This window comes from Tetrao urogallus (genome assembly GCF_951394365.1).
Source record: "Tetrao urogallus genome assembly, chromosome: 5".
Taxonomy (NCBI): domain Eukaryota; kingdom Metazoa; phylum Chordata; class Aves; order Galliformes; family Phasianidae; genus Tetrao; species Tetrao urogallus.
The window spans coordinates 61,665,367-61,681,772 of NC_136818.1; the positions used below are offsets into that span (position 1 = coordinate 61,665,367).

Sequence of the window (16,406 nt, forward strand, 5' to 3'; positions counted from 1 at the left end):
ACAAAGGAAATGGACAGGAAACCTTTGCCCGCGTGCAGACGCTGCCAGCTCGGCTCTCCGGCACGCTGGGAATGAATTTCCCAGCCCTGCATCTTACATAAATCTCCTTAACACACAGGGAGCCAAACATCTGTGAGTTGTCTGAATTAGCATGAATTTGGCAGACCGAACAGCAAACTTGCATCGCCCCGCAGCCTTCGGATTCCTTGTTTTTCCTCGGGTTCATTAAATACACCACAATCTGTTAGCAGAAGACGGCTCCTACGTGCGCGGGCTGCCAAGGAGCCGATCTGGGGAGCACATCCCACGGCAGCCTCTGAATGCTGTGTCCAGAAGGGAGAATCATAGGATGGCTTGGGTTGGAAGGGATCTCAAAGATCGTCCAGCTTCAACCCCTCACTGTGGGCACAGCTGCCAACCACTAAATCAAGTATTAGATCAGGTTGCCCAGGGTCCAATCCAACCTGGCCTCAAAAGGGATGGGGCACCCACAAACTCTGTGGGCAGGACTAGGCTCCCCTGTGGTCAGCCATCCCCATGGGTACAGGGCATCAGCACTGGTGTGGGACGTTGAGTGCTCATCACAGAGCCCCAGAAGCACCAATGTAAAGGCAGGACGGTGACGTTTTCTGATAGGGAATGGGGGCTGGATGCTTTGCCATTCCTCAAAGGGAGCCTTTCTGTAGGAGGAAGGAGGCAAAGCAAACACCCGCTCGTGGCATTTACTCGTTTCATCAAAGCCAAGCAGCACCTGAATGCTCCCGACAGCACTTCCAGGGAGCCATTCATGAGAGCTGGTGTTTTTAATATCTCAGGGAGACATTCACAAAGCTGGAATAATACCCATCTGTTACTCCAACACACGTTCAGTTCCCATAAGGTGTCAGCAACACGTATAGCCCAAACCTGGCGCAGCTCCGGCTCTGCACAGTCCCGCTGGATGGGGCGGGATGCTGTGAGCCTGGGGGCGTGGGGTCAGATGCTCCCCACTACTGCTGGCACTACAGAAACCCCAATCCCTCTGTCTGTCTCTGAGCAAATAGGAAAAATGGCCCAGCAGCAAATGGAAACGAAAGCCACGACTGGCGGTGTTTGAGCTGGCACCAACGCCAGCCAACAGGACGGGTGCAACTCCCTTCCCACCAGGTGCCAAGTCATTGACGACAGCGTGAATGTGCAGCAAAGGGAAAAAATATACATTCATTTTTCCTCCCAGAGTCTCCAGCAGCTGGACACTCTCCACACATCCCCTTTCCTCCCATCCTGCAGGCATAAATCAGAGGTAAAGGCAATGCCCCTGTGCCCCAAGGACCGGAGGTGGCAGGGACCGCACAGCCCCCTCCCCAAATGCCATGCTGAGGACCGACAGCATCCCATATTGTCTCCCTGGATGGTAGGAAGGCACTGGGCCAGGCAATGGTAGCCTGGTACAAATGGAGCATCTCATGGAGAAATGTACACTGCTACACTCCTGAGCAAAGGGACTAATATGGAAGATGGAAACCGTGGCACAGTCCCCAGCATCACAACACCACCTTCAAACGCATGGGACTGCAATTCAACACTTAGTTCTGTCTTTTGGGTGATGTTTTTTCACACTTTCAAACTTTCCGTGGTAACCCCTCTTCCTCACCCCTTCCTCTGCTCTCCTTTTTTTGGGAAGATGCTCCTTCTGGCATCGGCAGTTGGAGAAACAGAAACGGGAGCAGAAGCGCACAAAGAAACAAATCAGTGGTTAGCAGAGAGGTAGAAAACAAGAGACAGGAGGTTTAGACAATGGGAATAATAAAATGTCTCCCTCACAGCAGGAGGGACATCAGTAATGATGCAGAAAAGGGACAATCAATGGATATTTTAGTGCTGTATGCAGGAGAGAGCAGAGCGATGGCTGCGCCTGTTGCCAGCAGTAAGCCAGGCTGATGTTAAGCAGCAGGCACTAAATATAGAGCTTTCTTAAACACTGGCTCCAAATAATTTACACCTCCAGCCTCCATGGGGCCACACCACAGCTCCCATGGCGTCAGCAGCCCCACAAAGAGCCGGGGACTTCCAGCAATGCTTGCAGTGTTTGACTCATACCAACAGTGGGGAGGAACAGTGGGGAGGAACAAAGCGGCCCTTCCCAACCCCTTCCCAAAGCCAACGATTCATGTAAGACCTGCAGGAGAAAGGCAGCTTTCTACCAACAGCACAACCCACGTGGAAGTGGAAGCTTGGGTGCCTCGGAGCCCAAACGAAGCCATTGGGAGCTGCAAATCTTCATTAACCACGATGCTTTCACCCTGAGAAGCACCAGCAGCAGCACTGAACTTCAATCATAACACAACTGATGGGCCAATAAAGAGATAATCTTTTCTCTGAACTAGCAGAGAAGCTAAAAAAGCCAAATGTGGATACTTGCAATGCTTTCTGTATCTTCATAATTGTAATGGATATTCCATATATGATAATAGCTTTCAGCATCTATTTAATAGAATTAAATCTCGTCCTTTCAAAAATATTACATGATATTCATTTGTAATGGCTGGGACATGAAAAGCACGCCATAATAGGATCAGGAACAAATTCCTGAAGTGATCTCATGGCGTGTACAACTATTCCCCAGCACACCACGAGGCTGTTTGCAGCGACACGAAGGTTAGCAGACAAACACCAACCCCATCGCATCCACCTCTAACGTCACCTTCCCACTTAGGACTTTTGCCTCCATTCTGGAGCTGGCTCACAGCAGGTTTTCCAGCTGCCAGAGCACAGTTTGTCAGTTTGCACATGTTACACACCCTGGGAGCTGGAGGGATGTAGGAGCAACAGCCACAGAGCCAAACCCTCTGGTCCCACTCCTACTGCACGGCCAAGCCCTGAGCTCTGGATGCTAAACACAAAATCCCATGAGCCCAGGGAATGATGCAGCCCAGGGAATGATGCAGCCCAGGGAATGCCTCACAGGCTACAGAGGAGCAATGGCACTGATGCTGCTACATTTAATCCTCCAAAATCAAAACCCACGATCGAGTCTCCCACGAGGTTATTCCTTTTAGTATTTCACGGAGTTGGAGGTGTGGAAACCTCAACCCAAACCCTCTCCCAGCACACATTTTTTGCACTCACTCATCCATTTCTTAAACTAACATTCAGTTACGGAATCAAACAGGCACAGGTACCAGCACACCTGCTGCCCAGGGACCTGCACAAGTCTGGGGGCTCTCATAGAAGTTCAGTGCCATTCAGTGCCTTCCTTCACCAAGTTTCAGTCAAAACTCCCAACACACCAAATCTTACTCATTTTGCACATCCATTCGTGGAGGTGCTCCAGAACTGTGGGCACGTGGCACTGAGTGATGTGGGCAGTGGGCATGGTGGCATGGGTTGGGCTTGGGGATCTCTGAAGGCTTTTCCAACCTTAACGATTCTATATGGCACCACGTGAATCCAGCCTATCAAATATTAGAAGCTCCACAAGTCATGGATCAGCTCCCCAAAGCGAAGAGCAATTCCAATTCAATTAATACATGCCACCACTCTTCAGTTTTCAATGCAGGTTGACAAGGGAAGGTTTACGTGTTCCCAGCCTGTGTTATCAGAGCCTGCACCAGCAGAACAAGCCCTGGCCGGGGAAGCGGGTCTCTCCAAAGGCAGCCAACCCATCAGATGTGGAGAAACAAAACAGCCTGGGGACCTCTGGTCACTGCCCCAGAGCCACGTTCTGCACTGCTGGCTGAGCAAATGGCCGGGCACCAGCAGACTGCAGGCTTGGAGAGTGACCTTGGAAAAGCAAAGTCCCTTCTCATAAACACAGCACACAGACAGAGCACAGAGCCAGAGCTCTGGGGTCAAGCAGCACAAACCCCAGTAAGGCAGTGCAGGCACAGGGCTGCACCCCATCACCAGCAGCAGAGCACCATGGGTTTGGGAACACGGAGAGCATTGGGGGATGGAGAAAAGGGTGAAAAATGGCACCAGAGGAGGGGATTAGGTGTCACCTTGCAACACCTGATAGCATCTCTCCACCTGCAGTACTTGTAATGCACAGGTCACTTCGTACCCCTGCTAATAAGCACAGTTTGCAATCACCACTTACTGCCTAAGCTGAAATTCACTGAATGTGGGGAGATTGGGCAGGGCTTCCCTCCTGCCTGCACGGCTGGGTGCTGAGGAGGGTTCCATGGGCTGTTAGACCCCACCAAAGGAGCTCCTAGACGATCGTGGTGGAAAACCCCCTCCTCTGGTGGGCCGGGCTTTCCCAAGGCTTCAAGCATCCCTGCTCTGCTGCCAATTAGCACTCATTAGGAACGCCTCCAGCTCCCGCCAGCCCTGCAATTTGGGGGGGGTGGAGAGAAGGAACACACCAACCCTGCACTTCTCAGCCTGGGATGTCCCCTCCTTCAGCTGAGATTTTGCAAGGAAAGAAGAAATCACATCAACGAGCAAGAAAAAAAAAAAAAAGCCAAACCCAATATTACTAGAAAGAAAAACGAGGAGGAACATGAATCCCATCACTACGATTACCTATCTGCACATTTACACACACACAGTTACTTGCCCACGTATCCACACTTGAAAATCAGCCTCAGTCAGGGCTGGATCCGCGCCACAGTCTGCACGAGTGCCGCGTACAGCCCCGATCTCACCCACAGATGCTCTTCATGGATTCGCCCCGGGTTTACGTGCAAAGCAACGCTTCGGACGGGGCAGTCTGAGCCCCCGCTGCAGCTCGTTGCTCCGACCCGACCCTCCCCGCTCTGCATCCACTGCGGAGGAAACGCAGCCTAGACGTGACTTCCCCAGCCCGACTCAGACGGGGTTCGGTGCGGCGGAGCGGTGCCGGGGCTCAGCGCATCGCTGCCGGCGGTGCCGGGGGTCGGGATGTTGGGACGCTCCCGGCTCGAGGCTACCCGGGCAGCCCGCAGGTAGTTTCAACCTGTCCAAAGGCGCTTCGGGAATGGATAAGGAAAGCGGGCTCATCTGCTGGCGGTTACGAACCGCAGCTCGGTCCGTCTGTTTCATAACCGATTACGCTCAGTTTGGACTCGGCGCATTTCCTCGGGGGTGGCCGCGCTGCCAAGCGCCAGCGGTGCACGCACGGCTCCCACCCCGAGGCCCGGCACCCCGCATTCAGCCCGGCGGCGGGACCGGGGGGCGGCACCCCCCGCGCTGACACCGCGCCGAGCATCGCCCCGGGCCGCACGGAGCGCAGCACGTGTCCGGGAGCCGCGGCGGTGGCGAACGCTGCTGGCTCGGGGGACGCGAAACTTGCGACAACGAGCCGCCCCCCCCCCCCCCCACGGGCTGAGCCCCCGCACACCCCCCGCCCCGGGGCCGCTCCCCGCCGCCACCGCCGCCCTTTGTCCGCCGCCCCCGGGACGGCGTCGCGGCTCCCCCCCGGGCTGACAGCGCGGCTCAGCCCCGCCCGGCGCGGTCCCGGCTCTTACCGTGGTGGCGGAGCGGCGGCGCGGCCCGGCCGGGGCCGGCTGTGGGCACCGCTCCGAGCCGCGCTCCCTCCCTCCCTCCTGCCGCCGCCGCCGCCGTGCTGCGGGCGGGGAGGGCGGAGGAGGAGGAGAAGAGGAGGAGGAGGAGGAGGGAGGAAATGCGCTTGTCACTTCCTGAGCGGGGCCGGCGCGGAGGCAGGGCCCGGCCCGCACCTGCGGAACTCCGCGCCCGCCGCCCCCCCGGCGCTGCCCCGCAGCCGCCCCCGGGACGGCACCGCCGACCCCCGCGCCCGGGCTCCGCTTCCCCGCCGTCGCCCGCGGAGCGCCCGGAAAGGAGCGCCGCCCCGCCGCCACCCCGAACCCCGCGGGCACGGGCACTGCGCGGGGCGCTCGGGACGCGTGCACGGGGCCGGCGGCTCCATCGGGCGGCCGAGAGCGCCTCCTGCCGGCACCCGGGGGAAGAGCCCGCTCACACCGCCGCCTGCCGCCTCCCTTCCCGCAGCCCGGAGAGCCGCGGCCCTGGAGGTGCCCTGGGCAGCCCGATCCAGCGGTTGATTTATCGGCTGGTAACGTTATAAGAGTTGGAACCGAACGGTCTTGGAGGTCCCTTCCAATCACAGCCATTCTACTACAAGCTCCTCCATCCCACTTAAACGACCTGCTTTAATGATCGTATATATTCAGTAACAATGAAAATTAAACACTTGCAAGCTCCTTTTGCAGAACTTTGGGAAGCAAGTCTGAATAGTTTGTATGGTTTCCCAGCTGAACATTTAGCAATCGAGCTTGCAGCATAATTGAATCCATCCCCGTGGCAGCCCTTGCAGCACAGGGCTGGGCTCCAAGAGCCGAGCAGAAGGCTGCTTTCTGTCTGCATCCACAGCTCAGTCCAGGCACGGCATCGCTCACCTCTCGTCCTCTGTGCTCCCAGAGGGCTGTCAGCAGTGTGCACAGTGTCCTCAATGCAGGAATCTATTTTCCATCTCTCTGTAACACATTCCAGCTCGGTGTACCTGAACAAGGTGAGCTGGTACCCTACACCGGCTACAAAAAGTAGATTGTCCCCATCTCTGCTCGCTCTGTGACACTGTCTGTCTGTGAGCACTTGGCCGTTCAAGTGGCTGCACTGAGGCTTGTTTGTGTTCTCTCATACTGTTTGTTAGCCCTGCTTTCCAGCACAAGGATATGCACTTGCCATTATCCGGAATTCATATGGCTACATCAAGCAGTCTGTTTACTTTCCAGTAACCTAGAAATCCGCTCATTTCAAGCTATACTGTTACCTAACAAATGGAAATTAAGCCACGGCTTGGCTTTCCCCCTGTATCAAATAAAACACACCAGTGTTCCTTTCCCTCCTCCATCTCCAGGCTGTAACGGTTCATCCCTTTTCCACTGAAAGCCCCAGCTATTCAAGGGCTGCTCCCCCACCCAGCAGGTTTAGGTCGCACACAAGGACCTTCCAGCCATGGGGCAGAGCAGAGCCAACCCCTCTGAAGGAAGGGAAGCATCACACAGCCCAGGCAGAGGCAACGCACCACGGAAGCACAAAGGCAAGTGGGTCTCCCTGTGGCAGTGCAAAGCTCTGGTCTGTTTATCTTGTGCGTTTTCCTCGTGTATTTTACAGGAGATGATCCATATGTTAAAATGCTTAACGGGTCCATACAAATAAAACAGTTCCTGAGGCACGTTCTTTACCTTTCAGTGTGCCAAGATTCAGAAAGCCAGCTGAGTGCCAAAGCACTGAGAATTTTGCTGTATGTTGCTAAATACCACGATCGCAGTTTTCCTCTGGTATGAAATAACACAAATGTTGGCAGCTTTTACCAGGCACCCTGGAACCCAGCAGCACGGACATAGCAGAGTGCATGTGCATGGATTTTCCTTACAATGGCTACAATGCTGCCAGTGCATTCCTGGAACATGGGAATACACAGCAGCCAGTGTCAGCAACGAAGAAAAGCACATTGTGCTTAACGCAGCAGAAAAGCTAGTCAAGGACTCATCCTTATGAAAAGAGATGCTGCCAGGATGAATGTCAGCCCCACTTCTCAGCCTCATGGGTACCACAGACCCCACGCACCTGGACAGTGAGGCCAGGCTGCTGCAAGTGAGAGGAGTCATTGCCTCCTTTCCCCACTCAGGCCTTTGACCCACACTGATGTCCTAAGGTCAACCTCTGAAACACAGCACAGTCTGCACACTGTGTTTGCTCCCCCGAGACCCACAGGTGTCCAACACCCCAAATCCCACAGCACAAGTGGGACAGCAGGCCGATCCTGGTGGTCAGAAATTGGGCTACAACACTGAGTTTGAAATGGAGGGGGAGAGCCTGTGTCTGTATGTAGATATGAACCCGCTATGCTGCAGTTATTTCTACCCAGTGCTCTCTATAAAGACTTGAATAGTCTCCGGATGGAACAGATAGACTGTCATTTCATCATTACTGCCCTCTCTGGTACAGCAGCTGCCATAATTCTGTTAGTGTTCCGCATGCAATCCAGCATACCTTCAAAAAAAAAAATTATAGCTCCCATAAATTCTTCCTTTTAGACCACAAAATTATATTTACATTTAATACCAGAATATTGATGCCGTATCTTCTTAGCCTTCCAAAAATTAACTTTAAAAAACACTCGACAGACTGCACTGCCATTGGCTCTGCTCCTTAGGGAGCAATGACCACTAAACGAAAATACTTTCATATAAATAACAGCTTGGTCACCAAGAAGGAAGTCAAGGAGCAAGGCAACATTATTCCTTCTGAATCTCCTGTGTTCATTCATTTGCGTTACAGTTCTCACGTCTGGCACTTCCCACTTTTTAATTTACGGCAACATGATTAAAGGAGTAGCTTTTACTTCAAGAAAGTGCTGTGATGCTGAAAACGCAAAGGTTTTTTGTCTTGGGAGCCTATTTACCTTATGCTTAAACTGAATTCCACCTGTAAAGATAGGCCTTCTTGAATCAATACTTATTTCCTTAATTTCACTTGGTCTCCTCTTTCAGACATTTCATCCTGACAGTTCACTTCCTTTACACAACCCATTAAAATCCAACAGCCTGCTCTCCCACAGGTAAAATGCTCCCAGCCCACTCAGCAGCACAAGAGCCACAACCAACACAATGGATCTCCCAGTAAATACTTCCAAAATGAACCACAGAAGGCCATTTTCACTCAGAGGGTGGTGAGGCACTGGAACAGGTTGCCCAAGGAGGCTGTGGATGCCCCATCCCTGCAGGCATTCAAGGCCAGGCTGGATGTGGCTCTGGGCAGCCTGGGCTGCTGGTTGGTGACCTGCACACAGCAGGGGGTTGGAACTGGATGAGCATTGTGCTCCTTTTCAATCCAGGCCATTCTGTGATTCTTCTCTATCATTAAAAATGGCTTTAAGGTTTATCATGATTCTGTGATTTGCTTGGCGATGGCAGATACCAGGAGCCAGATACTGGGGGTCAGAGCTGTACAAAAAAGCAGCTGGTTGTGGGCTTCTATCCTAAAAGCCATCTTCCTGGAAGGAAAGGTCAGCAATGGCCAGCAGGACCTGTGCAGCCCAGCCACAACAACCAGCTCCTAGCAGTTCATGCATCACCAGAGCTGCACATACTGAAAACACCTGGCTTAGAAGATGAGATCTGTCCTAGTCTTGAGGTTTCATTGCTTAAGGAGAATGGGAGAGACTTCATTTCCAAGCAGTGGATCCCTCTGGAGGGCTGTGGTTGACACCGCCCTTTCCTTTCCAGTCTTCCCAGGCATCTCATTGAGCTTGGAATCTGGCTCATGAAGCCAGGTGCAAAGCCCACCGGCACTCAGGGAATGTCAGCCTTTGGCATGCTGTAGGTCAACAAAGGAACATAATCCCTCTCTGTCCTGCCTACCTTTGACACAAAGCTATTCACAGCTCCATAAAGGTATGCTGGCCCTGCAGCACCATCCAACCTAAACTCGGGACTACAGAAAAAGCTTGCTGAGATCCAGGGATGATATTAGTTTCGCTATCTACAAATCTCACATTTGACTGGGAAATCACAAGCAAAATCCCCAGAGAGAAACACAATAGGAGCAGAATGCATTTCAAATGCTGTATTTACTCTCCTGTAGTTTAGCTTTGCAGCTGACACCAAAAGTCACACAACTGTGTATTCACCCAGATATCCACCTTTACGAACTACCATAAAGCTCTCCAAACCACAAGCAAAGCCTCACTGCTCCTAACTCACTGTTTATTTCCCTGCCTCTTTTAAGAGATTTCTCACTGAGCAGCACAGACATCTTGAGATTCTACCTTCCTGAAAAATCATCTGGCAAGGTGAACCTCTCAAAATCAAGGCCATTCTCTGACATGTCATTGCCAAATCTTACCAGTCAGTAAAAAAAAAAAACATTATTCAAGTCACTATTACAGCTGCTGCCTAGACTCCATTATTCATAAGGGTCAGGTTTCTAACAGCAGATTTCAAACAGCAGGCCTTTGATTATTACTGCCTTAAAAACGCCCTCCTCAAAATGTTTTACAAGCATTCTTCTACTCTCCAGTGATAGTTCAAAGTGCACAGGCTTACGAACACTGCCAGCTACAGATGAGATGCAGAAATCATTAGACCCAAGTGATTGCTTGTGTGCTTGTTTGAGACTGAAGAGAGGCCACTACCAATTTAGGAATCAAAACCATTTCAGCTGTGGGTGCCACCCTGCTTTTTCCTGTTCCTTGTCCCTCCTTCCCACAGCACCACCCATCTGCAGGCTTCACTCTCTTCATTTTTTTGAGCATTTTACTGGAAAATTTCAGTGTAGTCCTGAGAAGCTGACAGGCTCGGGAACTCTGCCTCAAACTTGCCCTAAATCCCACTTACCTCACAGTGAATTTACAGGTAAACTCCTCTTCATTATGCAATTAAAATTTATCCTGAGAAAATCACTGGAAAACACATGGTCTTTGTTGGAGCTCAGGACATCATTATATAGCAAATTAGCCATGAAAGAGGCATATGTCATATGTTAGTGAGATTATAATGTCACACCTTTATACAATTATGGGATCAGTGGAAGTAAGTAATGACGCAAGCCTACATTCTCACAGGTGATGAGAATTACCTTCTGCAAAAATGGAGGGTCCACCAACTACATCTCAAAAGTTACACCAGTTACTTCTCTCCAGTTACACCACAGCACAGAAATGAGATTTCCTCTGTAGAACACCTTTGCTTCTGTTGGTCACTGATTACCAATCCAGAAATTAAATACCAGATAATCTTCATATTCCAAATGCAGACATCACTCAGCTATCTCAGTCAGTATTTAAAATGACTTGTCTCTCTCAAACTTGCAGCCTCCCTGAAACAAGTGAGGTTGTAGCAAGGCCAAAATTTACAGGCAAGTTATGCAAAGCTCTTGTGTTTCTAGGGCAATGTTTTATAGTCCCTTAGAGTTCCATACATAGCATTTAACTGTGTACTCAAATAACATTTATTTACACACGTGTCTGAGGTTTGCTGTCAGGCTTACTTTAAAGTTCAGACTTTTCTCAGCTAATCTAATTTGTCCAAGATGGATGGTCTCACTTTTTTCTTTGGAAAACCAGTGCTGTTACGCTGTTTCCAATTCTTCCTCCAAAGCAGAACTTGGGTGTTGGCAGCTCCTCCACAATTTCAAATCCTGCCAGACAGAAATCAAAATGCTTTTATTAGAAGGAAGTCATTCTATTCTGCTCTTGGATAACCCTTTGCAAACCATTCTTTATTTGTCTGGACAACTTGCAAGTCAGTTACTTTGTAATTCCATAGGACTGCATTGTTACACTGCACTGCTGCTTCATACAGCTGAAACCATTCCATAGGCAATAAAAAGCTCAGATGGCTGAATCACACAAATTAATGGCAGAAAAGACGATTACTTGGCAGCGATTTCAGTTCCCCAGAAGGGATGGTTGCTTTAGATCCACACTCTTGGAGTTTCAAGCTTCAGGCATGAGATTCAGGAGCTAACCATCACGTAAAACAAAATAAAAACAAGACAAAAACACCTACAGAGAGCATCAGAAGGTCACAGAGGAGGGAACAAAAACGGCCAGTCAGTCAGACTTGCCAGCTGCCCTAAACACAGGCAATTTTTAGAGCAGTTGTATGGGTGAACCAGATCTGCTAACAAAAGGCCAAAATAGAAAAAAACCCATCCAGAGGGGTATAGAATTCCCTCCTTCCCAGAGTAGCTAGACTGAGATCCTTGTTCTCTAAAGTATAACAAAACCTGAGCCCCCTTGAAACATTGGCGCTGGCAAATGTAGCAGCAGTAATTCTGGAGGAAAACAGTGAGAACAGGCTGAGGAATTTACTGATCCTTTTACTACTTTGTCTTATCCTGATCTGAGCAAACACGTTAACGCTGACACTAAAATCTACCCACTGCACTTTTGCTCAACCACAGGTTGGCAAATGGTTCTGTTCAACTGCTCACCTTCTCTGAACTCATTCAGCAGCTCCTCCTTGGTCCAGTTGCAAGATGTGATGAGGAAAAAGCCCTCTGGCTTCAGTACACTGCAGAGAGATCTCACGTACTGCTTCCTCTTTCCAACTGCATTGTCAGGATTAAGGCTCACGGCATCAAAAGTCCCCTTGTCAATACAGATCTGAAATCCCAGTAGCTCAGCTGATGGAGCCAGGAAGTCTTCTACCTAAACCAGAAGTCTACAACTGTGAAAACAATCTTCTGCTCAGGAGCTCCTGAATCTTTAATGCAAACCAATGCTTTAATACCAAAAGCCTGCAACTTGGCAATAAGAAAGGGTGAGCCAAAGTTACAATGCCACATCAGCTTCTTTGTTGTCTACCCATAACATAATCTATTTGCTATAAAGCCCACAGACATAACTATTCATCTAAAGCTCAAGCTAACACATTCAGGAGTTCATTCTTCCAACCATTATTTGTACTCTGACCTCTGGTTTTCCAGGCACCGTGTGCTGGGCCCTGTATAACACAGAAGACAAGATGGTGCCTGTTACAGAGATCACAACTGAGACACAAGAACAGAGACATCATAGGGATACAGAGCTGGCAGGGAAAAGCACAGCAGAGAAACACTGGTGACTGAATGGCTGTGGCTGGAAGGGATCTCTGGAGGTCAACTGGTCCCCCCTGCTCAAGCAAGGTCTCCCTGCTGCACAGCTACTGGCAGGGATTCCTTCCCATAAGGATTTAGTCCTCTGTCTTAAAGCTAACATTCAAAGCATATCAGCTTAAATACAGAGCTTGTCAAATGGCTATCTGCTCTTCGGACAGCTTTTGATTGCTACAAACAAGATAACCACAAATCTTCCTGTGAACACAGATTTATTTGGTTAGAATTCTCTATGAGGTATAAAATACAAATGAATTTCAAAATACATCATTAATATATTGCAGTGAGTGCACCTGAATATCAAGTAGGTCACTTAACCTTGGGGTCAGCTGCTTTCAGTTTCCTTAATGAAGATTCTCTCAACACTTACCAGTAATTTAATGTTAGACACCCCTTCTTTCTCCCTTACTTTTTCTGAAAGTTGTATTGCAGAAGCTGAGTAATCAATCCCAGTGAGGTTAGTGAAGCCATTTTTTGCCTAGACAGAGCAGAGAATCTTAATCAGTGTGCCAGCACATTTTTTGTTCACCAGGTCCATTCCAGTGCCCTATAATTCATCCTCCCCCTTTTAACAATAAGAAAAAAAAAACAAAAAACAAACAAACCAAAACAACCCAGGACCTTTATTTCTGCTTTTATTTCTCATTTTCATTTCTGTTATCAGCACCAGAGCTGAACAGCCAAGTGAACGGACTGCAGTAACCCCATCTGCCTGCTACCTCATCAGAACAACTGCTGACTGAAAGCTGGTTGATGCCAACAAGTGGGGAATTGAGCAGAACTGTCAAAAACTCTGGAGGGAAATAAGCCCTTATCAGTACCAAAAGTAACCTCCAAACCAGGAATTTTCTGTGATGAGAACGTGCCAATGCCAGATGCTTCAAAGAAAGAAAACCTCTTTAACACACATGAAACCGAGCAATTATTCAGCTTACAGCCTAAATTCTAAGACCAAATATATGTAATATATTTTATTAATATAGAAAGCCATAGTAAAACTTCTATTTTTCTGCTTTTTCATGCTAATGTCTATCTCAATGCCACTGTTTGCATGCAGTGAGGTCTTTGTATCACTGATTATCAGGCAGGTTACGAACCACATAGAAGAGCACACAGTTTCTGCTGACTTGGAACCAGATAATGACAACCCAGTTCATCCAGCTCAGGCAACGACAGCCCAGCAACCCTTCTGCAAAGCAGGTGGGTTCACACGCCTCTCATCAGCTGGAGCTGGGCATCTGGGAGCAGGCTGGGAACACATTTGCATTCCCAGGTAGGAGCAGATCTGGCTGGCTCCAAACCTAGCAGGAGGAGCTATGAAGAGCTACGGCCTTACAGGCAGCTGCAGGCAGAATGGTGGAGGGGGAGGTGGTTGTTTTATGAATACCAAGGACCTCAACTAGCATTCAGCAATCTGCTACCTGTCTACTTACTCCAAAGGCCAATACCTCAACAACAAAGAGAACTACGTTTTTTAAGAGTCCTTCCTCCTCCTAGCAGCCCCTCAGTCTGTGTGAGTGCAGTGCTAGCCAGCTGTTCTTAATCGAGGACTAATTTCAGCTAGACACAAAGGCTGTGTTGTTTGCATTTGATGAAGAACAGCATATTGCTTAGGCTTCTGCCCACGTTCCTCCCCAGAGCTCCAAGAGCAAACCAAGCTTCCTGAGATGCCTGTGCTGAAGGCCTGGGGGTGGAAGCGTAGTTTCCACAACAGCTCCTCTGTTTGGAAACGAAGAGCTTGAGTCACTTCAGGGAGTTTCCGTTCACTCCTGTAGTCTCTGGGGGCAGAGAAGGAAAGTTTAAGGATAAACAACATTAAATGCTGCTAAACCTGTATGGCCTGACTCCATACGGACAGGAAGGGATCGTTCACTCAAACATGACTCTGGAGTCAAGATGAGTGTCTTGAAGGTGGTACTCACAAGCAGCCTCCTGCTCCTCCTTGACAGAGCTGGTTCAATTAGCAGCAGACACCCTCACTTGGCTGCTGAATACCCTTTACCTGCTCTTACAGCAGTTTAATAGTTTTTAAATTGCCACTGCAATGTGGCAATCAGTCCCCACACAGGCTTTAAACTCTTCTAAAAATCAAAGCCCGTGTTTTTTAAAACAACTGTGCACTATAAGCCCAACCTTGACTTCCATTTAATTTCTGTTGTAACTAATGGAACCAATGGAGAGTGTTGGAAATAGGAACTACTACAGCAACAAAGCTTCCTTCTTTACCAGTTCTGCAGTAATACTACAGCAAAGGATTCAGTCAAAACCACAAAAGGATTACTGCAGCTGCAAATCACCTTGCATCACTCTTTAACATCACTGTAACACTTCAAAACCTGTCTGCCGAGGGGTTTCCACCCTGGCAGAAATGGATGCTTCTTGAGGCACTACCAACTTTTCAAAGCATTTACATGAACCACCTGGTTTTGACCATTTTTTGCATCAAAATAAAGTATTGCTGTCAGAACTGAGGACGGACAAGGAGAACTGAGAACCGAGTTCTGAGCACCGATTCTGTTACAAAGGCAGAATATACTAACCAATTCAATCAGTAAAACACCATTCCCAGTTCCAATGTCAAGCACAGAGCTGTCAAGGGGCACCTTTTGTTTCTCCAACCATCTGATTATGCGAACCATGCTTTCTTCTCCAAACCTATTAGGAACAAGGGCTCAGGTAATCAAGCTAGCAAAGACACACAGTCAGCACAGCAAACGTATTCCCTTGCTCCCCAGTTTCTGCAGAGCCCTTCTTATTGAAGCACTTGCCTAACAACTGACATAGCTCATATTCTACATCTGCTAAAGTTTAAATGAATCAAACCACAGAATGGAAGAGACCTTAAAGGTTACAGAACTGCAATTCCCTGTTGTGGCCTGGGTGCCCTTGACAGCTCAGGCTGCCCAGGGTCCATCCACAGACATGGGCACCTCCAGGGATGGGACACCCACAGCTCAGAGAGCAGTGCCAGGGCCTCACTGCCCTCTGAGTGAACGATTTCTTCTTAACTTCTCATCTAAATCTCCCCTCATTCAGCTTCCAGCCATTCCCCATTGCTCTGCCAGACTATGTAAACGTCAGTCCTCCTCCTGCTCATAAGTTCCTTTCAAGCGCTGTAACTGAAACACCACCTCTGGAAGGCAAAGCCCTCCCATGTTGTATGAGAAGTCAGCACTGGCAACTGCCCTACTTACATCAGAGCTCAGTGATACGAGCAGTTCTGAGTACAACAGACCATACCTACCAGCTCGCTGTCTCTGCCAGGACAGTTGTGTAAGCGCAACTTATCAATTTACATTGCAAAGCCAGTCAGGAGAAGAACAGGTGGCTCCAAGACTGACATCCCCTTCACACTGCCAACACCCAGAGCTATTCACCGACCCAGAGGACGCATTTTGGCAGCGTCCCCTTGAGAAACAAACAGGCATGTTCAGGTAGGGATGGTTTAATTACCAAATTTCCCCAGCGTCTCCCGTCTCCTGAAAAGCTTGCAGCTCTCTCTCATACGCAGCATCCCAGCTACGGGGAGGGAGAAGAAGATACGGCGATTAGCATTGCGAACGACTTCAAAGAGGGGGAAAAAGGAGAGTGAGCCCGCATCTATGTCACGGGACCACCTAGAGCCCACTTCACAACCGAAACCAAACGGCTGTGAGGAGGCCAGGCACTCCCGCAGACCGGGTGATGCTCTCGCTGCCAGTCCTGCCCACAGCCCACCACTCACTGAGGCCTGGTGCCCAGCGCCGAGGGCGCGAAGGGCTCCTCCCCGCCGCCCGCCATGCCCGCCCGGAAGCGCGGCGCTACCATAGAGTGCGGCTGGCGCAGGGCGCGGGAGGAGAGGGCGCCGCCCTTGCGGTGTGGAG

General features: G+C 49.8%; 1 protein-coding gene across 1 annotated transcript; it reads right to left on the reverse strand.

Annotated features, from left to right (window-relative positions):
• Nucleotides 1-10,984: 10,984 nt before the first annotated feature.
• Nucleotides 10,985-16,323, reverse strand: EEF1AKMT2 (EEF1A lysine methyltransferase 2; the record flags this gene model as incomplete). The annotated part of the gene is made up of 6 exons (XM_079535175.1): nt 10,985-11,082; nt 11,881-12,097; nt 12,914-13,021; nt 15,084-15,198; nt 15,997-16,062; nt 16,268-16,323. The coding sequence occupies 6 exons, from the start codon at nt 16,321-16,323 to the stop codon at nt 10,985-10,987; spliced, it is 660 nt and encodes a 219-aa protein (XP_079391301.1).
• Between the last annotated feature and the right edge of the window lie 83 nt (nt 16,324-16,406).